This window comes from Oreochromis aureus, linkage group 5 (assembly GCF_013358895.1).
Source record: "Oreochromis aureus strain Israel breed Guangdong linkage group 5, ZZ_aureus, whole genome shotgun sequence".
Taxonomy (NCBI): Eukaryota; Metazoa; Chordata; class Actinopteri; order Cichliformes; family Cichlidae; genus Oreochromis; species Oreochromis aureus.
This window is the reverse complement of record NC_052946.1, coordinates 33,553,379-33,576,368: the sequence shown is the minus strand read 5'-3', so window position 1 is coordinate 33,576,368 and position 22,990 is coordinate 33,553,379. Positions and strand designations below refer to the sequence as shown.

The window sequence follows — 22,990 nt, the reverse complement described above, 5'->3', positions numbered from 1 at the left end:
TAAATATATATATATACCAGCAGTGGCTCCAGCAGATCCCGGGAACAACATCGGAGATCTCTGTCCAGAAGAGCGCAGTCCTGGGAACAGCTAAGATACTGTGCAGGACCCTCAAGCTCCCAGGCCTCTGGTAGAGGACCCGAGCTTGAAGGATAAACCGCCCACAGGGGCGTGCTGGGTGTTTGTTTTTTTTTTATATATATATATATATAAATATGAAGACTACTAGAATACTAGAAGAATACTATACACACAAATATTGGTCTTTCCAGCACAGTTCCTACAATTTTCTGCCAATGCTGATCAGTGTTGATTTAAATAATTGGTTCAGTTCTTAGAAAAACCATCAACCTGAAATCCACGTAAAACTGAATTTTACTGTACCGTGCCCAGGATACTCTATTTAGGATTCAAATATTTGGCACCCCCTAATGGTAAACTAGAAAAATAGGCAGACAACTCAAAAGTGTGTTTACACGAACAACAAAGTATCTCCTGAGTATAGAAAAATGCATATTTTGCTTCACTTAGAGGGGAATTAGTTTTCAGTACAGCATGGGAAAACACAAAAAAGGGAACAATGGGAGGAGTCCTTGTGGTCTTTTGCTAACTGCAGGAGATACTATGTTTTTCCTTTCTGGTCTGAAAAATGACAAATCAAACCACATAGAATTTTTAAAATGTTGGAAGTTTTAATGAACACCATCTACAGCAGTCAGTGAGTTTCAAACTACTACCATTACCCATGAAAAGTTGTGCACTAGGTCATCTGTTATGGTTTCATATTCTGCGTCACAGTCTATCACAACATATTCTAGATGTAAAACTTGAGTTCACAAAGCATATTAGAAAATGTACTGTATTTACTTCCCAGCACTGTTGTTGGTGCACACATATTTTAAACTCCTACTTTCTGGTATAAAAAGAAGTAAATACAGTACAATATCAGAAAATACTGATTTTCATCAAAAGAGCTTCAGTGTTACTTAGATCAATAGTGCCCTCTGCTGTTCACATTCACATCTACAGTACAGGCTGGGGCACAACATACTGAATTTAGATTTGTGATTTAATTTTCAACATTATCAGTCTTAATAATCATGTCTTCATTTCATAAGCAAATATCTCAGTTATTCTGATTACATCAAGGAAAAAAGGTGTAAAACAATCAAATAGTTTAATCAGAATTTTAAGTCCACTCTAATGCATATAAATTCTCTACATTTACCTTTTAAAAGTTAATGTTTTTATTATTAATATTATTACGACATACAACATTTTTACATACTTTGTATCATGTGCTTACAATATGTTGTGTGTACTGTATCTCAGTTATGACATTTTAAAACGTTTCTCCAAATCTTGGCAATTAGTAGAATTAGTAGTAGAAAGTACATCAGACCTTCCTTCTCACATAACAAGGATGACGAATGAACACAGAGATTGTGAAACATTTTTTTTCCTTTCTTTTTTAAATGAATACAGCTGAAAGTGGTCAGTACAACTCATTACATTAAATTATTCTAATCATCACTGAAAAGTACACAATGTAAGGATTAACTGTTAGTGAATCTTGGTTCACAGGACTAGAGCTGCTAATTGGGCTTATGTTGTAACAGACAATTTTTTTAGGGCTTAAGGTGTAGTCAGAGAATATGTAAAGTACTCTATAAAGAGGAAACCAGAAGGTTTTAGTAACAACATCTTGCTCCTTACTTTCAGTTAAGTCAATTCACACCTGAACAACGTTTTGATTACAGTCAAGTTTAACCATTGCCAAATATTAAACCACTGTTAAAGAGGAGCAAAGCGTGAAAACAATAGAATAGATTAGAATATTCTTTATTGTCATTGTCACAAGTACAATGAAATTGAGAGATGTCTCTGATCAGTGCAACATTCACAAAAATAAATAAATACTTAAAAACTATGTTGTAAATACTATAGAGAATAAAATAAAATACACTGCTAATTACTGTTATTTTTGATTTACAAGTATTTTTCCATCCTTATAATTGTGACCCTGGCCAGTGAAATGATCCAATGAGCTGCCAGTCCTTTGACATTAGAATGGACACGGTTAAACCCCACTTTGCTGTACAGAACCACGGCTGCCATTTGGGTGGAGGTCGTCTGCAACACCACCTTGGAGAAGCCCTGTTCTTTACAGAAGTCAACCGCGGTCTGAGTCAACCTAAAGCCGAGGCCCATCCGTCTATACTGTGGGGAAATGATCATTCTGAACATTTCCCCATACTTTTCTGTCCCACTGTGTTTAGCTACCACAGCCACCATACCAACAACCTGGGCTCTCGCTCCAACCTCGGCCTCAGCCACCCAGAAACAGTCATCAGGTCTGCTGAGGAAATTCCCAGGGATGTCCTGCATGTCGGTGCGAAGTCTCACCCTGATGACACTGGCATATACTTCATGACAGCAGTAGTAGATGAGACCTACCCAAGCTGCTGGGAACAGCACAGCCCCAAACACAGAGCCAAGAAGATAACCAACAACACACAGAGTCGGGGTGATGGTGAGGTAAAGGGGACTGGTCATGGCGTTATAGAAACATGGACGGATATGCTCCAAGATGCCAGTACTGAAGAGGGTGAGCACTGTGTCCTTGTCTGCAGGACGGTACCGACGGATCACCAGCTGCATGACGAAAGTAACTACAAGGAAAATCATAAAACAGTGAGAAATGCTGTTGTTATTTGCACTAAATCACTGAGCATGACCCTTAAGGAAAATTATTTTTATTTTTTTTACTTAGTTTCCTTTTTTGTAATTTAATTTGGTTTTATTAATTTTTTTAATGTGTAGTACTTTTTATGGTCGTGTTTAATACAACATTTAGCTGCCACGGGGCAATCTGCGCTAACTCGCTGACGGAGATTTGCCGCGTTAATGCGGTTATGGCATTAACGTCATTTCGACGAGATCAACACTGACAGCACTATTTAATGTCTTTCTGGGTTAAATAGCTCTCGATTAGGTTTTTGTGCTTGGCATGACTTTCAGATTCAGTTATTTATGTTACAAACTTATCATTGAATCAATGTATTGTAAAAACAACACTCAGCAGCCACTTTATTACAGGTGATTCAACTGCTTGTTGACATACATTTTTAGCCAATCACATGGCAGTGACTCAAAACTATTTGGTAAGTAAACATGCTCACAATATGCTGCTGATATTCAAACCAAGCATCAGAATGGGGAAGAAAGGTAATGTGAGTGACTTTGAACATGGCAACATTGTTGGTGCAGAAACTACTGATCGACAGGGTCTTCCTATACAGCCATCTCCAAGGTTTACATAGGATGGTCTGAAAAAGAGAAAAGATCTAAGGAGTGCCAGTTCTCTGGGTGAAAATGCTTTGTTGATGGGAAAAGGCAGAGGAAAATGGCCAGACAGCTTTCAGCAGATAGGATAGAAACAGTAATTCAAATAACCACTTGTTACAACGAAGCTATATAGACGAGCATTTTTAAACATACTCAGCTATGAACAGAAAGCTGAGACTAAAGCGTCAGCAAAATTGGACAACACAATACTAGAAAAATGTTGCCTGGTCTAATGAATGTGTTTTCTTGCCACACTTAGGGCCCTTAGCACTGGCTGAGCATTATTTAAATGTCACAGCCTACCTGAGTATCATTGCTGACTCTTCACTAGCTGGGCCCACGTCCTCATTTTAGGTTTGACAGCGTTTTAGTAGGTAAAGGTGAATGCTTGGACATTAATTGAGGTGCGGTTTGGGGAAGGCCTCAAAGAGGACTGGTGATGGCTCCCGGGCCTGGCAGATCCCCGTGTACTAAATAGGAGTGAATAAGTTAAAGAATTGAGAACAAGGAGGGAGGGAGGGTGGGGCACGTGAACGAGAATGAACAGTTTGCAGAACTGGGGAGAACCTATATAGATGACAACCGGAAGGAGCGTGTTTGGAGGCGTGGTCCCGCTCCTGAAATTCCGATACATAATCTCCAATGCTTGGGTAGTATTTATCACCACAGTGTACCAGTGCATCCTTTGATGGCAGCTTTCATCAGGATAAAGCACAATGTCATAAAACTCAAATCATCTCAAAGTGGTTAACAGTGAGTTCACTGTACTGAAATTGCCTCCACACTCACCAGGTCTCAATCCAACAGAGCACCTTTGGGATGTGGAAAGTTACATCCTAGATCTGCAGCTAACAAATCTGCATCAGAACTCTGTGATGCTATCATGTCAACGTGGACCAAAATCTCTTGAGAATATTTCCCACACCTCCTTGAATCTATGCCATGATGAATTAAGGCAGTTCTGAATGCAAATGCCAAACTGACCAAGTATTAGCAAGATGTACCTAATAAAGTGGCTGGTGAATGTAATCTGCAGATTAGTTCATAGTGAAGATGAGCAGTAGTTTCAGTTTTCAACTAAATAGCTGAAAGTCAGGTGTACCTGCTCAAAAATGTTCCTTTTTCCTTTTAACAAGACAACAAGGTAACAATCTGATACATCTCTATCTTTGCCTTGATTTAAAATACTTCTCCACCACAGAACGTACTCGTTATTTTACAGTCTTTGCACTTTTAAATGCACGCGGCACGCCATAAGGGCGAGCTAACGTGACGGTTTAATGGTATGTCATTACGTCATGGATATAATGGTATCAAATGTGTCTAAATGCCAGAAAACCCGTTACAAAGTGTCTGTACACACGACCACACTCAGGTTACACCAAACTCAACTCATTCAGCAACAGCACAGGCCTGTTCGTGCACCATCAACAGCTCTCTAACAGACCTTATCCAACTTAATAAAAAAAACAACACAAGAAACGATTATATGAATTGCTGTGTAACAAATTTGTCTGCTAGCCATATTACAATCGCACAATTACCTCTGCCTTACGTTAGTGAACTTGCACAGGTTGATCCTTCACGGAGAAGAGCACACACGAAACAATGAAGAAGCGCAGCAACACCGTGAATCAGCTCAACTTCTAGACTGGTTAATAAAACACAAAAGCAGCACAAAGGCTTGACTCTCAAAGCCCATATAATACTTCGATGGGATAATTCGGTTCAAAGCACAGCTGTAAAAGTGTTAAACATTGTCTACTGTTACAGAAAAATGTTACACAAAGTCAACCATGCAGAAAGTTTTCCTAATCCACGCCATTATCACACGAAGGCAACGCGGAAGTGTCAAAAATCGCAAAAGCGGAATTTATGGTTCAGCGGGAGTAGCGCGTTTGCAGTCTGTTTGGGGGCTGGGCAGTAGTGATGGGATTTCCGGCTCTTTTTACAGATCCGCCTCTTTTGGCTTGACTCACTAAAAAGAGCTGGCTCTTTCGGCTCCGGGCCCGCTCTTCCGGCTCCGGGCCGGCTCTTCAAGTTGTTTTGTTGCTTTAATTAATTTATTATTAATAATAATATAAAATTATGCACAAAAGGAATTACTAATGTAAAAAAAAGAAGTGGTTTTATTTATATATGTTTATATATAAATATATGCGGTGGCCCCTAGAGACAAAGCACGTACAAACTCCAAAACATGTACAAACTCCAAAACACATTTCTAGCATTAACTGAACTTCCAAAACAGAGCTACCTAGATCACTTACTTTACACAATTGAAAGCATATGTGTATTGTTTGTGTATTTATACACAAGCACTCATATATATTCAAATAATTTTTTAAAAAAAAGTTCATTCACCTGTTACTACCACACACCAAATCCGGTCGTTGGTACTTGCTGGCTTGTGTAGCCACTAGGTAACAAAGCTCAACACTGCCCCTAGCATCCTGGAGCACTTCTGTTGTGTTTTGTACGTGTTTTGATTTTTATGTGCTTCTGAGTTTGTACGTGCTTCGGAGTTTTTACGTGTTTTGTAGTTTTTACGTGTTTTGCAGTTTTTACGTGTTTTGCAGTTTTTACTTGTCTTGGAGTTTTTACGTGCTTTGTCTCTAGGGTCCACCGTAAATATACTTTTATTTATCCACTCCACACAAAATGTAATAAATAAATCATATAATACAAAAACCAACTATTCACATTTAAACTTTTAACTATTTAAATTTTCAGCTTTTTCCTTTTAAACAAATTTAAAGTGAAACAACGCAAAACACTGCAAATCAAAATACAATTAAATATAAATTAAAATATGAAAACAAAAAGAAGATGCACATTCTCTGTCATTTGGGCCTGCATGAATAAACTTTCTGAATCCTTTATCATCTGCAACTGAAAATAGTTGTGGATGATTACTATACCTTTCTAATGTGGTGTTGTTGTCACTGGCTCTCTTTCTCTCTCTTTCCCTCCGGCTCTGTTCCTGTGCTACTGCGAGTGTAACTACCGCCCCTCCCCCCTCTTCCCAGCGCAAAGCACAAGGCTTGTGTGTGGAGTGACGCAGGAAAAAAGTGCGAGAGAGAGGGTGAGAGGAAGAAAAAAACAAACACGGTTCGCGTCGTTCACGTCAAAGACACGGATCTAAGAGCAATTTTGTTCGCGACCAACACATCACTAGTGGCCAGTCTATCAGCAGAGAGCATGTGAACGCTGGCGACTGTGTGAACAACTCGCAATCAATATTTCTGTGAGTTACCTTCAACAAACTGAAATACAGCTCATGGCTATCATCAACAGCTTTACGTGACTTTTCGTACATTTATCTTTTGACAGAGACCAAATAATGGAAAAACAAGTCCTTTGAAGAGCGGTAAAATACTGACACAAGATGGCTGCTGTCAAATATGATGAAACAGGAGTCACATGCATGCTACTGTACACATGCAACATACCTCACATACTTAGAAATTTCCACTCCCTTTGTTGTTTCCATTATTTATTGATGTGGGATATATGCACAAGCAACCTACAGATCATCATGTGTTTAGCTTCGACCACTCAACCAGCTCTTCTCATTTTACATGCAAAATTAGTCTCTGTTTGAATTGCAATAATTACATTTAATATATCTAATAAATACACGTTGAGTATAATTGTTCTGTTACTTTTTAATGTCATTTTACTTTTTAAGTTTAGTAAGTTAGTTTATAGACAAAAAATAAAGTAACATTAATTACCTAACCACTCTTAGAGTTACACCCATCTGGAAGCATCAAAGATAGGTACACAAGTGAGTAAAACTACAGACTGAGATGCTCTTTTTAAACCCTGATTCGGCACTCGTTTTGTTGTTTACAGTTTAATCCATAGCCAAGAAACAAGAGGCCATTTTGCTTCTTGCCTTACAAATTTACATTTCAAGCACCTTGCTGCTAACATAGTTACCTGCATATACCAATTTGTCTACAGGTAAGGTTGTGACTTACAGTTTAGCATAAGTTTTGCACATAAAAATACTTTTCAATTGATATAGTAATTGGTAGTAATAGTTTCCAATTTCTAACTGCTACAGGAGATACAACCAGTTTTTTTTATTTCATTTCACTCTGGCAAGGATGACATGCCATCTCCAGGACCTCACTGTTTTAACACTGTGGTGGAGTCGAGCAAGGGATGGATCGAGCAGTGGGTTCGGGGGACGGTACCTGCACAGCTGAGGTCCATCACACAAACCACGCCTTCCCTATTTCAGTAGCTGCTAGGTCCCAGAAGAGATGTCTGAGGTTTGGAGAGGACAGCACTGAGCGGGAGCGCGCTGGAAAATATACAGCCTAAAACAAACTACCATGTCTTATGGTCCTTGTGTCACAAACACATTTAACAGGTCTCACTCAGGTTCATCCCCTCAGTTGGCAGCAGAGCAGTAAATTAAAGTTAATCCAGGCACACCTGGTTCATTTTTTATCTTCATGCCTGTGTGTAATCAGATGTGAAAAAAAATATTGACAGCAGTGAGCATGCTCACGTGGCAGCTGATTTGTGGCATGAGTGAAGACAGTAAAGTTACCATAAGGCCACAAAGAAAGTATGATTGAAATGAACCTTAATTTTCTTTAAATGAAATAATATTTTATTCTGTATAAGATGGTCTGTTACATAACAATCATCGTTTGTGTGACACTTATATCAAAGGCTGTTTTTATCCTTGTCTTTTATATCTGGAGCCTGTTTTCTGTGACTGATGTAGATCATGCAGAAAAGTGGCATATTAACCCCTCATCATTCAGGTGTTCAGTAACCTGACACATATGGCGTGCCCTCAGAAATGAAACACAAAATGACTAGAAGAATACTATATACACAAATATTGGTCTTTCCAGCACAGTTCCTACAGTTTTCTGCCAATACTGATCTATGTTGATTTAAATAATTTGTTCAGTTCTTAGAAAAACCATCAACCTGAAATCCACGTAAAACTGAATTTTACTGTACCGTGCCCAGGATACTCTATTTAGGATTCAAATATTTGGCACCCCCTAATGGTAAACTAGAAAAATAGGCAGACAACTCAAAAGTGTGTTTACACGAACAACAAAGTATCTCCTGAGCATAGAAAAATGCATATTTTGCTTCACTTAGAGGGGAATTAGTTTTCAGTATAGCATTGGAAAACACAAAAAAGGGAACAATGGGAGGAGTCCTTGTGGTCTTTTGCTAACTGCAGGAGATACTATGTTTTTCCTTTCTGGTCTGAAAAATGACAAATCAAACCACATAGAATTTTAAAATGTTGGAAGTTTTAATGAACACCATCTACAGCAGTCAGTGAGTTTCAAACTACTACCATTACCCATGAAAAGTTGTGCACTAGGCCATCTGTTATTGTTTCATATTCTGCGTCACAGTCTATCACAACATATTCTAGACGTAAAACTTGAGTTCACAAAGCATATTAGAAAATGTACTGTATTTACTTCCCAGCACTGTTGTTGGTGCACACATATTTTAAACCCCTAATACTTTCTGGTATAAAAGGAAGTAAATACAGTACAATATCAGAAAATACTGATTTTCATCAAAAGAGTTCCAGTGTTACTTAGATCAATAGTGCCCTCTGCTGTTCACATCCACATCTACAGTACAGGCTGGGGCACAACATACTGAATTTAGATTTGTGATTTAATTTTCAACATTATCAGTCTTAATAATCATGTCTTCATTTCAGAAGCAAATATCTGTTATTCTGATTACATCAAGAAAAAAAAGTGTAAAACAATCGAATAGTTTAATCAGAATTTTAAGTCCACTCTAATGCATATAAATTCTCTACATTTACCTTTTAAAAGTTAATATTTTCATTATTAATATTATTATGACATACAACATTTTTACATACTTTGTATTATGTGCTTACAATATGTTGTGTGTACTGTATCTCAGTTATAACATTTTAAAACGTTTCTCCAAATCTTGGCATTTAGTAGAAAATAATTCAGACATTATACATCAGACCTTCCTTCTCACATAACGAGGATGACGAATGAACACAGAGATTGTGAAACATTTTTTTTCCTTTCTTTTTTAAATGAATACAGCTGAAAGTGGTCAGTACAACTGATTACATTAAATTATTCTAATCATCACTGAAAAGTACACGATGTAAGGATTAACTGTTGGTGAATCTTGGTTCACAGGAGTGGAGCTGCTAATTGTGCTTATGTTGTTAACAGAAATTTTTTAGGGCTTCAAGTGTAGCCAGAGAATATGCATAGTGCTCTATAAAGAGGAAGCCAGACGGTTTTAGTAACAACATCTTGCTACTTACTTTCAGATCTGTTCATAGTGCTTAGTCCTAAAGTATATAACAGATTTGGCATTTTTTTCTAAGTTACACCTAAACAAGGGGGTTTTGATTACAGTCAAGTTTAACCATTGCCAAATATTAAACCACTGTTAAAGAGGAGCAAAGCATGAAAACAATACATTGCTGATGACTGTTATTTTTGATTTACAAATATTTTTCCATCCTTATAATTGTGACCCTGGCCAGTGAAATGATCCAATGAGCTGCCTGTGCTTTGATATGAGACTGGACACGGTTAAACCCCACTTTGCTGTACAGAACCACGGCTGCCATTTGGGTGGAGGAAGTCTCCAACACCACCTTGGAGAAGCCCTGTTCTTTACAGAAGTCAACCGCGGTCTGAGTCAACCTTAAGCCGAGGCCCATCCGTCTATACTGTGGGGAAATGATCATTCTAAACATTTCCCCATACTTTTCTGTCTCACTGTGTTTAGCTACCATAGCCACCATACCAACAACCTGGGCTCTCGCTCCAACTCTGGCCTCAGCCACCCAGAAACAGTCATCAGGTCTGCTGAGGAAGTTCCCAGGGATGTCCTGCATGTCGGTTCGAAGTCTCACCCTGACGAAGCCGGCATATACTTCATGACAGCAGTAGTAGATGAGACCTACCCAAGCTGCTGGAAACAGCACAGCCCCAAACACAGAGCCAAGAAGATAACCAACAACACACAGAGTCGGGGTGATGGTGAGGTAAAGGCGACTGGTCATGGCGTTATAGAAACATGGACGGATATGCTCCAAGATGCCAGTACTGAAGAGGGTGAGCACTGTGTCCTTGTCTGCAGGACTGTACCGGCGGATCACCAGCTGCATGATGAAAGTAACTACAAGGAAAATCATAAAACAGTGAGAAATACTGTTGTTATTTGCACTAAATCACTGAGCATGACCCTTAAGGAAAATTATTTTTATTTTTTTTACTTAGTTTCCTTTTTTGTAATTTAATTTGATTTTATTAAATTTTTTTATGTGTAGTACTGTTTATGGTTGTGTTTAATATAACATTTAGCTGCTATAACGCAGATCCGCGCTAACTCGCTGACGGAGACTTGCTGCGTTAATGCGGTTATGACGTTAGCGTCATTTTAACGAGATTAACGCTGACAGCACTATTTAAAATATAACTTTTCTTACAATGTCTTTCTGGGTTAAATAGTTCTCAATTAGGTTTTTGTGCTTGGCATGACTTTCAGATTCAGTTATTTATGTTACAAACTTAACATTGAATCAATGTATTGTTAAAAACAACACTCAGCAGCCACTTTATTACAGGTGATTCAACTGCTTGTTAACATACATTTTTAGCCAATCACATGGCAGTGACTCAAAACTATTTGGTAAGTAAACATGCTCAAAATCAGCTGTTGATATTCAAACCAAGCATCAGAATGGGGAAGAAAGGTAATGTGAGTGACTTTGAACATGGCAACATTGTTGGTGCAGAAACTACTGATCGACAAGGTCTTCCTATGCAGCCATCTCCAAGGTTTACACAGGATGGTCTGAAAAAGAGAAAAGATCTAAGGAGTGCCAGTTCTCTGGGTGAAAATGCTTTGTTGATGGGAAAAGGCAGAGGAAAATGGCCAGACAGCTTTCAGCAGATAGGATAGCAACAGTAATTCAAATAACCACTTGTTACAACTAATTTATATAGACGAGCATTTTTAAACACACAACAGCTGAAGCTGGTGTGCTAGAGCGGCAGAAGACCACATCGGAAGCCACTCCTGTCAGCTATGAACAGAAAGCTGAGACTAAAGCGTCAACAAAATTGGACAACAGAATACTAGAAAAATGTTGCCTGGTCTAATGAATCTCCATTTCTGCTGCAACATTCAGATGGTATGGCCATAATTTGCTAAAAACAACATGACAACATGGATCCAGCTTGCTTTGTATCAATGAAGAGGGTTATTTTCTTGGCACACTTTGGGCCCTTAGCACTGGCTGAGCATCTTTTAAATACCACAGCCTACTCAGGTAGTATTTATCACCACAGTGTACCAGTGCATCCTTTGATGGCAGTTTTCATCAGGATAAAGCACAATGTCATAAAACTCAAATCATCTCAAAGTGGTTAACATTGAGTTCACTGTACTGAAATTGCCTCCACACTCACCAGGTCTCAATCCAACAGAGCACCTTTGGGATGTGGAAAGTTGCATCCTAGACGTGCAGCTGACAAATCTGCATCAGAACTCTGTGATGCTATCATGTCAACGTGGACCAAAATCTCTTGAGAATATTTCCCACACCTCCTTGAATCTATGCCATGATGAATTAAGGCAGTTCTGAAGGCAAATGCCAAACTGACCAAGTATTAGCAAGATGTACCTAATAAAGTGGCTGGTGAATGTAATCTGCAGATTGGTTCATAGTGAAGATGAGCAGTAGTTTCAGTTCTCAACTAAATAGCTGAAAGTCAGGTGTACCTGCTCAAAAATGTTCCTTTTTCCTTTTAACAAGACAACAAGGTAACAATCTGATACATCTCTATCTTTGCCTTGATTTAAAATACTTCTCCACCACAGAACGTACTCGTTATTTTACAGTCTTTGCACTTTTAAATGCACGCGGCACGCCATAAGGACGAGCTAACGTGACGGTTTAATGGTATGCCATTACGTCATGGATATAATGGTATCAAATGTGTCTAAATGCCAGAAAACCCGTTACAAAGTGTCTGTACACACGATCACACTCACGTTACACCAAACTCAACTCATTCAGCATCAGCACAGGCCTGTTCGTGCACCGCCAACAGCTCTCTAACTTACCTTATCCAACTTAATAAAAAAAACAACACAAGAAACGATTATACGAGTTGCTGTGTAACAAATTTGTCTGATAGCCAGATTACAATCGCACAATTACCTCTGCCTTACGTTAGTGAACTTGCACAGGTTGATCCTTCACGGGGAAGAGCACACACGAAACAATGAAGAAGTGCAGCAACACCGTGAATCAGCTCAACTTCTAGACTGGTTAATAAAACACAGAAGCAGTACAAAGGCTTGACTCTCAAAGCCCATTTAATACTTAGATTGGGTGATTCGGTTCAAAGTACAGCTGTAAAAGTGTTAAACATCGTCTACTGTTACACAAAGTCAACCATGCGGAAAGTTTTCCTAATCCACGCCATTGTCCTGCAGAAATCACAACCTTCCAACGATGGACGTAACCAAACGGTAACCTGCGGGGCCGAAAAACGAAGGCAACGCGGAAGTGTCAAAAATCGCAAAAGCGGAATTTATGGTTCAGCGGGAGTAGCGCGTTTCTGTTTGGGGGCTGGCCAGTCTATCTGCAGAGAGCATGTGGACGCTGGCGACTGTGTGAACAACTCGCAATCAATATTTCTGTGAGTTGCCATCAACAAACTGAGATACAGCTCATGGCTTTCATCTCAGTAAGGCCTAATTTATACGTATGAAGTGAGCTGTATAGTCCACTGTTAACGTAGTTGCCAGTGTTGTATCAAAAAAAGATAATCTGCTAAAAAGGGATTTGGACTTACGCGATTACTTGTGTAACAAAGATTCTTCCGTTATCTGTGGGAAGAATAAAACATCAAAGAAACATGCCTTTGTCTTCCTACTCACAAGCAATGCAATCAGCTGATTTCAGTACAGCTTTTGAGAGGTCAGACTCATGGGCTCCATGTCTACCTGTTCATGTTTCGACAGTAGTATCATGTGGAGATTGGATCGCTTTAGAGTCTCTTTGGGCTGATTTTCATATTTTCTTTGTGTTCATAAACACTACAAGAGGGATTGTATATGTGTCCTCATTTGAATAGGGATTTGTGTTGGTGTGTGGGACTGTAACCTTAGGTTTATAATGTTATCTGGTAATTGTGTGACAGTGCATTTCAGGCCATTTTATGGAGTAACAGGAAAGTACTGTAAAAAATAGTGTACCAAACTACTTTCTTTGGCAGGCGATTAATTTAAGAAAAGTAATACATGTCTAATACATTACCTGTACAGTCTACAGACATTGTACGCTACTTTTCATGATTAACAACCCAAAAGTGGTTATGCTGTGCAAAAGTTTTAAAAGTAGGTGAGGAAAAAATGCTGTAAACAAAGAATGCTTTTAAAAATGGATGTGTTAATCATTTATTTTCATCATTCAACAAAATGCAGTGAATGAACAAAAGAGAAATCTAAATCAAATCAATATTTGGTGTGACCACCCTTTGCCTTTAAAACAGCATCAGTTCTTCTGGGCACACTTGCGCACATGAACTCGGCTGGTAGATTGCTCCAAACATTTTGGAGAACTAACCACAGATCTTCTGTGGATGTAGCCTTCCTCACATCCTTCTGCCTCTTCATGTAATCCCAGACACACTCGATGATGTTGAGATCAGGGCTCTGTGGGGGCCATACCATCACTTCCAGTACTTCTTGTTCTTCTTTATGCTAAAAGAAGAACAAGACTTTGGCTTTATGTTTGGGGTTGTGGTCCTGCTGCAGAATACATTTGGGGCCAACAAACAATCATTTATATTTCTGAAAGCATTCTTTGTTTACAGCATTTTTCACACCTGCCTAAAACTTTTGCACAGTATACACACACACACATATGTATATATATATATATATATATATATATATATATATATATATATATATATATATATATATATATATATGTATTGTTCCCACAAATTATTCCCACCTGGGCGTCTGTATCCAGTAAGGGTCCTAAGGCTGAGACCCCATGCTAAGCGAGCCTACTGCAGACATGAGCGAGACCCTGGCCAGTGAAATGATCCAATGAGCTGCCTGTGCTTTGATATGAGACTGGACACGGTTAAACTCCACTTTGCTGTACAGAACACTGAGCTACTGACATGCTTTTACCCTGCCCCACGGTGTGCCACACATCTCAGTGACCTAAAAGCCACTGGCCAGCGACTTGAGAGGCTCTAAAAATGATCTGGTCTCACTGTCCACCTTGAGGCTTATAAAGACCATGTGAGGTCTTATAAAGCAGCTGTCTCTCAGTTCAAGACTCATTATTACTCTTCCTCATTCACCAACAGCAAAATCATCCCAGACTGCTATTCCTCACCATCAACCAGTTACTTCACCCCTTGATCCACCTCACTCCTCAGGTGCTACTGATTTCTGCCATATGTTTTTGGACTTCTTCCAAGACAAGTTTGACTCCATCCATCAGCAGCTTCTGTCTCCTGTGCATCAGTTTTGAGGATGTCATTCCTCCTGTAGCACATCTACCTCCATGCTCTTTCTCCATTTTCTCCTCTGTGAATTCCTCTCGGGTCACCAAGTGGATCTTTCCGTCCAAAGCCTCCACGTGCACCCTGGACCCCATGCAAACAACATTGGTCAGGCCAAGAGTACCTGCTCTGTGCCCCCTTACAGTTGATGGTTCAAAGCCAGCTCAGTGACTCCTATCTTCAAGAGGCCAGGTCTGGGCCCTGATAACTTTAACAACTACCGCCAAATTTCTAACTTTCCTTTTCTCGGTTAAATCTTGTAAAAAGCAGTGGCCACCCAACTCCATCAACATATGTCATAACATGAGCTCTATGAACCCTTCCAACACACCACAGCACTAAGACTGCTCTTATTAAAATAACTAATGACCTTCTTATTGTAGCTGACTCCGGCCACATCAGCATCCTCCTCCTCCTGGACCTCTCTGCAGCCTTCGACACCCTTTCTCACACCAGCATTCTCTCCTGCCTAACCAACTGTCTTAGTCTCACTGGTACCATATTCTCCTGGTTTCAGTCATACCTCTCCAACAGAAAACAGTTTGTCACCACTGGAGACTCCCGCTCCACCTCTGCTCCAGTTAACCAAGGTGTGCCCCAAGTTTCTGTGCATGGACCCCTTCTCTTCATCATCTATATGCTCCTCCTTGGTCAGATCATCTGTCGCCTTGGTCTCTGCTTCCATTCCAGTGCTGATGATACACAGCTTTATCTCGGTACCAAACCCTCTATCCTTCTCCTCCCACAATCAATTGTAGTTGACAACTCTGCATGAAATAAAAATATAGATGTCAACGAACATACCAAAGCTCAACATTAATAAAACAGAGGTCTTGGTTGTGACCCCCAAAGCCCTACTACAGTACAGATTTGGGTACAACATACTGAACTTAGATTTGTGATTTCATTTTCAAGATTATCAGTCTTAAAAATCAAATCTTCATTTCATAAGCAGATTAAAGATTTATTAAGATTTTTACATACTTTGTATTATGTGCTTACAATATGTTGTGTGTACTGTATCTCAGTTTAGACATTTTAAAATGTTTCTCCAAATCTTGGTAATTAGTAGAAAAACATTTAGACATCATACATCAGACCTTCTCTCTCACATAATAAGAATTATGAATTTTCAAACACTATTTGTTGCAACTACTAACGCCTGCGGGCGTATACGGAGATTTTGAAAGATTTAAAAGATTTTTTTCGTTTTCTTTTTTTTTTTCCTTTAATTAAATAAAAAAAAACATAATACATTAAAACAGTTCAAAGTGATCAGTACAACTGATTATGTGAAATCATCACTGAAAAGTACACAATGTAAGGATTAACTGTTAGCGAATCATGGTGTAGTGGGAGGAAACCAGAAAGTTTTTAGTAACAACATCTTGTTCCTTACATTCATATCTGTTCATAGTGCTTGGTCCTAAAGTGTACATTAAATTTGGCATTTTTTCACACCTAAACCAGAGCGTTTTGGTTACAGTCAAGTTTAACCATTGCCAAATATTAAACCACTGTTAAAGAAGAACAAAGCATAAAAACAACACATTGCTGATGAGGGTTACTTTAGTTTTACAAGTATTTTTCCATCCTTTTCATTGTGACCCTGGCCAGTGAAAAGACCCAAAACACAGCTTGTGATTTGACATTAGACTGGACATGGTTAAACCCCACTTTGCTGTACAGTGCCACAGCTGCCAATTGGGTGGAGGTAGTCTCCAGCACCACCTTGGAGAAGCCTTGTTCTTTACAGAAGTCAACCGCGGTCTGAGTCAACCTTAAGCCGAGGCCCATCCGTCTATACTGTGGGGAAATGATCATTCTGAACATTTCTCCATACTTTTCTGTCCCACTGTGTTTAGCTACCACAGCCACCATACCAACAACCTGTGCTCTCGCTCCAACTCTGGCCTCAGCCACCCAGAAACAGTCATCAGGTCTGCTGAGGAAATTCCCAGGGATGTCCTGCATGTCGGTGCGAAGTTTATCCCTGACGTAGCTGGTATATACTTCATGACAGCAGTAGTAGATGAAACCTACCCAAGCTGCTGGGAACAGCACAGCCCCAAACAATGAGCCAAGAAGATAACCAACAACACACAGAGTCGGGGTGATGGTGAGGTAAAGGCGACTGGTCATGACGTTATAGAAACATGGACGGATATGCTCCAAGGTGCCAGTACTGAAGAGGGTGAGCACTGTGTCCTTGTCTGCAGGACGGTACCGACGGATCACCAGCTGCATGATGAAAGTAACTACAAGGAAAATCATAAAACAGTGAGAAATACTGTTGTTATTTGCACTAAATCCCTAAGCATTTTTTTTTTTACTTTGTTTCCTTTTTTTGTAATTTAATTTGATTTTATTAAGTCTGTTTATGTGTAGCACTGTTTATGGTTGTGTTTAACATAACATTTAGCTGCCATAACAAAGGAATTTCCAGATCTTATTATCCTCAAGATATTACAAATTATCTTGAGGCAATTGTTGCTGGTTAAAAAACAAAAAAGTGACTATATGAGTTGCTGTGTAATAAATTTGTCTGCTAGCCAGATTACAATGGCATAATTACCTCTGCTTTATGTTAGTGAACTTGTAGAGGTTGATCCTTCACGGGGAAGAGCACACACAATGAAGAAGTGCAGCAACACCATGAATCAGCTCAACTTCTATACTGGTTAATAAAACACAGCTTGACTCTGAAAGCACTTATAATACTTAGATGAGGTGATTAGGTTCAAAGTCCAGCTGTAAAAGCAAGCAGCAGCAGCCAAAGCGGATATACAGCAGGTAACAAAAGCAGAGACTCGAAGGCTCCATTTTTACCTGTTCATGTTTCTGCAGTAGAATCATGTGGAGATCGCTTTAAAGTCTCTTTGGGCTTGTTTTTATATTTGCTTTGTGTTCATATGTAAACTAACAGAGGGCTATAGAGGGTGTCGGTGTGTAGGACTGTAGTCTGAGTTGAAAACTGATGAGTTTTGTGAGAAAGCATGACATCAGTTTTTTGGGGGGCGAAGTTTGGAAGAGTTTTATATATTGTATAACTCGCTTTTGAAAAGGGGCACATAGCAGGCTGAATAACAACAACTCACTTTCGTCAATAAGCTAATATGGAACCGCATCATACTATATCACTGTCATCAGATGGGGACAATGCAAAACAAACATAGCCTACATTTTACCTGATGGGGTACAATGTTGCTGTTGAGGGTTTGCTGCTGCTCCTGCTGCTGATAGTGCTGGAGGGCAGGGTTGTGTTGATCTGAGACTGTAGTCATTACAAAGTCCATAGGAGAGACGGTAGCTGATTAAAGAAGTTAAATTTGGCTAAAAGCAAACCAAAAAGGATTATATATTTATCATATTGTGTAAATTAAAGAATTAAAGAAAATAATTGAAGTGCTTACCGTTTGTGTCAGAAGAGAGTTTTAAATAAAGAAACATATTATTTTCTTTCCACATTGCAAAGTTATCGCATCGTAACAGTATGATTGGTCAGTTTCAATATTATTACAGGGCCAACATTATTATGTGTATGATGATGCTTGAAATACACCAACACAGAGATATGAGGAACAACAGCAGGGTTGGCTCCATGACTTTTCTCTGTTTCTAATATAAACAGTATCAGTGTCTCATCTTTGGCTTCCTTCTGCACATCTTAGCATCCTTCTATTAATACAATCAAACAAGCAGAAGTAATGTCTGAACTACAGTACTTCTTGAATTACAGTTTTTTCTGAACGCTTAAACCCTAACTGTGATTCTTATAGCACAATTTCTAAAACTATTAATACTTATAGCAAAACCACTCACTGAGTTTGCAAAACTAAAAGCACAAACATTGCTTTGCACTCAGTTTGCCATTTTGTAACACACACTTTGCAAACCTGTAGCTACAATCTACTGCACAGCACTTTTTTTGTGGAACTGTAAACACAACTCACTGCTTTACACTCAATTTCCAAATGATCAACGCACTCCTAGCAAAACTATACACAGTTATGGCCATTATTTACACTATTTTATCAACTGTCTGGCACACTGTCACATGTGAAAACTGTTTTAGATAATTAGTTCACTTTGCAATCAGCCTAAGCACTATAAATAAGCAACAGGTAAGCTGTCTGTGTGGAGTACAATGGAGGGAGCAGGAAGAGTGAGAAGAGTGAGAATTAGAGGAGGCCGAGGAAGAGGACGTGGAGGTGAAGGAGTAGGACGAAGAGGACGACAAGGACAAGGAGGTGAAGTTAGAGGAAGAGGACAAGTAGGAGCAAGAGGAGGACAAGGAGGTGGAAGAGGAAGGGTAAGAAGAGTAAGAAATAGAATTACTGATGACATCAGAGCTACAATAGTGGACCATGTAATCAACCATGGAATGACCCTGAGGGAAGCTGGCCAACGGGTTCAGCCTAACTTGAGCCACTACACTGTAGCAAGCATCATAAGGACATTTCGAAATGAGAATCGGTTAGTACAGTCACTTTGCACTAACATTTGCAGCACTGCCATATGCTAATGAGAGTGCTAATGAGTAAAAATACTGAAATTGTTACTTTACAGAATTGCTAGATGACCAGATGCTGGGGGCAGAGGAAGAATGTTCACTGCGGACCAAGAAACCCATATAGTCAATATGGTGATTGGAAATAATTCCATAAGGCTACGCGAAATTCAGCAGCGCGTAACTGAGGATGACACCACCTTCCAAAACATACAAAATGTGAGCATTTCTGTATTAGGTCGTGTACTTGCCCGCAACAGAATCCGAATGAAACAAATCTACAGAGTACCTTTTGAAAGAAACAGTGAACGTGTAAAACAGCTGCGATACGACTATGTGCAGGTAAGCTATAGTATCATTGGTACTGAATCTGGAAGTGCATACTGTAGTGCTGTGCATGTGCCTGCTGTGCTGAATTTGTTTTGCCTTGTCTAGAGAGTGATGGAGCTAGAGGCAGATGGGTCATGAGCAGTTTTTTGTGGCTGAGGCTGGTTTTCACCTCACTAAGACAAGGAGACGTGGCAGGAACATTATTGGACACCGTGCCATAATCAATGTCCCAGGACAACGTGGTGGTAACATAACTATGTTTGCAGCTATAAGTCAAAATGGTGTTGTTCACCATCATGCAGCCCTGGGCCCATATAACACTGCACACATTATTACATTCCTGGACGCCTTACATGACATGCTCACTAATGTTAAGAGAGAGCAGACCAGATACGTCATCATATGGGACAATGTTAGTTTCCATAGGGCTGCTTTGGTCCGCAACTGCTTTACAGATCACCCACTCTTCACTGTACTCAACCTCCCCCCATACTCTCCATTCTTGAATCCAATTGAAGAGTTCTTCTTTGCCTGGCATTGGAAGGTCTATGACTGTCATCCCCATCAACGCATAGCCCTTTTACAGGCAATAGAGGAGGCATGTGGGGATATTGACCAGGCATCATGTCAGGCCTGAATATGCCATTCCAAAAGATATTTTCCCCGGTGCCTTGGACTAGAGGACATTGCATGTGATGTAGACGAAATTTTGTGGCAGGACCCAGAGAGACGACACGATGTAGACTGATTTCTTTCTTTTCCTCAGTGAAATTACTATTTTGTTTTGACTTGGAAATAAACACCACATTGCTTTGATGTGTGTGAATAAACACCAGTACTTGACGTTTGGATCCCTCTATGTTTACGGACCTATGACAAAAGTATGACCTCAAATTGACATAGCCTACCTTGTGCAGAGAGAAAGCAAAAGCCGGATGTGTTTTTTATTCATACCATCAGTGTGTAGTTGGTGCATTGTGTGCCTTTTAATGTGATGGCTTGTGTTAACTGTTTAATACGAAAATACCATTTTGACGAAGGTTTGGAGAGTTAAGCAAGATTTATTAGCTTTTACAAGAAAACTACAATGTTTTGCTAGTTTGGTGAAGGGTTTTCTTATTTGTGTGTAGAGGTTTGCAAAAATTGCCAATAGTTACAAAAAATGTGCTTAAGCCATCAGAAAAAACTGTAACAACAGAGGGATTTCCTTATTCTGGGTAAATATATTATGTTAGTGATAAAAACAAACTTATGAGAAAACTGAAACCAAAATCAGGGTGAGGTTATAACCTACACTGCAGTCAGACACTAGGGGGCAATAGAGAGGGGGTTTTGTTTTGGTTTGTTTTTGCTGTCATTGCTGTCTTTGCAAACCAAATGTGGGGCAAATATGTTGGTATGGGACACATTGCTCATAGGATTTTTAGCATGTGGAGGAAATATTTAATTTAAATCAACCTTCCCAGGTTCTTTGTTAAATAAACACAGTGACCATAAAAAGGTGAAGTTCAGTAGCTATAAAAATGTTATTTCAGTTTATGATTTGTCTAGACTTCCTTTAGGTTACAGACTGACTGGGAGGTTACATCTCAGCTATTTTTTAGCTGTTTTAAAATGAATGTTTTCTTCTTTTTGAACTTTGCTTTTTGACTGTTATTCGTCAAACTGACTGACCTTCCGTGTACAACCACTAAATTGAATTACTTAAATTTGTTGGATACTTTGATTTTATGCTGTCTCAGGTCCACTTTTTGTTCAACACTGATAAAATCCAAATCAAATGAATAATTTATTCAGATTTTATTTATTATAAGGAAATGTATTTTCAGAACAGAACTTTTCAGGTTACAGCCTTTACTGCTTTATTTGACTTTTGGTTTAACACAGAAAAGAATTTAAGGGGGAAAAACTCTAAATGGAATTGCTTTTAAAAATCATATTACACATTTTTACATTTAATTTCTGTTTTACAAAAGGCTTTTATGTTTGTTTGTTTTTTTCAAGTTTACCTTATTCAAAATTTAATGTCACACAGTGGTCTCTCACCATGACAGTATTTTGTCTTTGCACGAGACTGTTAGTTATTTCTGGACTGGTTTATTTAGGTTTATTTCCTGAGTGTGTTATTTCTATATGCTTCTGAGTTTGCTTAGTTCTCTGGTCCATGTTTAGTTTAGGCAGTTCTTATTTTGTCCACATGTTTTCTTCTCTCTCTCTCTCTCTCTCTCTCTCTCTCTCTCTCTCTCTCTCTCTCTCTCTCTCTCTCTCTCTCTTGCCTCTGTCTGTCTCAGTGTTAGTGATTTCCTGTTTAATTGTAACAATTACTTGTCTTGTGCATTATGTTCATTTTTGCTTCCCCTGTCTCGTTAGCCAGACTCAGGTGCGGATCCCCTGGCTGTCTAGCTAAGTTCTTATTCAGGTAATATGACAGCATAGTTTTAAAATAATCTTATTTTAATGTCACAAATGTTCTTCAATAAGTTGGTTGTTGTCATAGACTGATGTTAACACTCATACCATGGCTGGAGGCTGCTTCTCCTGTCACTTCTTTATCCCAAGAGGGTGATTCTGTTCATCTAGACGTAGCGTTTTCAGTGGGAGAAACGTTTCGTCACTCATCCAAGTGACTTCTTTAATCTCAGCTGACTGCAGGTTTCCCCAACTTTATAAAGAGTACATTTGCATAATGACTAAATCTACCCCACTGAATGAACAATGGCTTGTGTGGTCAGTTCCTTGATGATTAATATGCAAATTGTCATGACTATTGATCAACAGCCACTGATCAAGCCCATTGATCAAGACCAATGATCATGAGTACAATTCAGAGAGAGTTGGGAAATGGCCGCAATCACAGCATTGTAAGATGGTGCCCTTAGGCCCCCTCCTCGATTCAGAGATGGCCTTTCCCTTTTCACGTAAATGGCCTCCTTGACTCCACACTCAAACCAGCGTTCCTCCCTGTCCAGGATGTGTACATCCTTATCATTGAAAGAGTGTCCACCTGGCCTGTTGAAGTCAATAGAGTGTGAAGTCCTGGCCTAACTAGTCAGGTCTTCTGTGTTGTGCCTGCCACTTCACCAGAGTTTGTTTGGTTTGCCCAAACATGTATAAATCATGACAATCCTCGTGGCACTTAACAAGGTGCACTATATTACTCTGTTTGTGTCAGGGGACCTGATCTTCG

General features: G+C 39.3%; 3 protein-coding genes across 8 annotated transcripts; all 3 read right to left on the bottom strand.

Annotated features, from left to right (window-relative positions):
* Positions 1–667: 667 nt before the first annotated feature.
* Positions 668–6,318, bottom strand: LOC116319325 (N-acetyltransferase 8-like). 4 transcript variants are annotated; one of them, XM_039612121.1, is made up of 2 exons: positions 6,270–6,318; positions 668–2,672 (listed from the first exon to the last, which is right to left on the bottom strand). In XM_039612121.1, the coding sequence occupies exon 2, from the start codon at positions 2,659–2,661 to the stop codon at positions 1,990–1,992; it is 672 nt and encodes a 223-aa protein (XP_039468055.1). In that variant the 5' UTR covers positions 2,662–2,672; positions 6,270–6,318; the 3' UTR covers positions 668–1,989. The 4 variants fall into 4 exon arrangements, with proteins under 4 accessions (XP_039468055.1, XP_031594482.2, XP_031594489.2 ...); XM_031738622.2 differs by lacking the exon at positions 6,270–6,318 and adding an exon at positions 4,893–5,251; XM_031738629.2 differs by lacking the exon at positions 6,270–6,318 and adding an exon at positions 4,904–5,251.
* A 2,307-nt stretch (positions 6,319–8,625) lies between these two features.
* Positions 8,626–12,887, bottom strand: LOC116319467 (N-acetyltransferase 8-like). 2 transcript variants are annotated; one of them, XM_039612119.1, is made up of 2 exons: positions 12,601–12,887; positions 8,626–10,539 (listed from the first exon to the last, which is right to left on the bottom strand). In XM_039612119.1, the coding sequence occupies exon 2, from the start codon at positions 10,526–10,528 to the stop codon at positions 9,857–9,859; it is 672 nt and encodes a 223-aa protein (XP_039468053.1). In that variant the 5' UTR covers positions 10,529–10,539; positions 12,601–12,887; the 3' UTR covers positions 8,626–9,856. The 2 variants fall into 2 exon arrangements, with proteins under 2 accessions (XP_039468053.1, XP_031594673.2); XM_031738813.2 differs by having other exon boundaries at positions 12,590–12,884.
* A 3,374-nt stretch (positions 12,888–16,261) lies between these two features.
* LOC116319474 (N-acetyltransferase 8-like) lies at positions 16,262–22,338 on the bottom strand. 2 transcript variants are annotated; one of them, XM_031738825.2, is made up of 2 exons: positions 22,321–22,338; positions 16,262–17,221 (listed from the first exon to the last, which is right to left on the bottom strand). In XM_031738825.2, the coding sequence occupies exon 2, from the start codon at positions 17,208–17,210 to the stop codon at positions 16,539–16,541; it is 672 nt and encodes a 223-aa protein (XP_031594685.1). In that variant the 5' UTR covers positions 17,211–17,221; positions 22,321–22,338; the 3' UTR covers positions 16,262–16,538. The 2 variants fall into 2 exon arrangements, with proteins under 2 accessions (XP_031594685.1, XP_039468054.1); XM_039612120.1 differs by lacking the exon at positions 22,321–22,338 and adding an exon at positions 17,539–17,609.
* Positions 22,339–22,990: the final 652 nt, after the last annotated feature.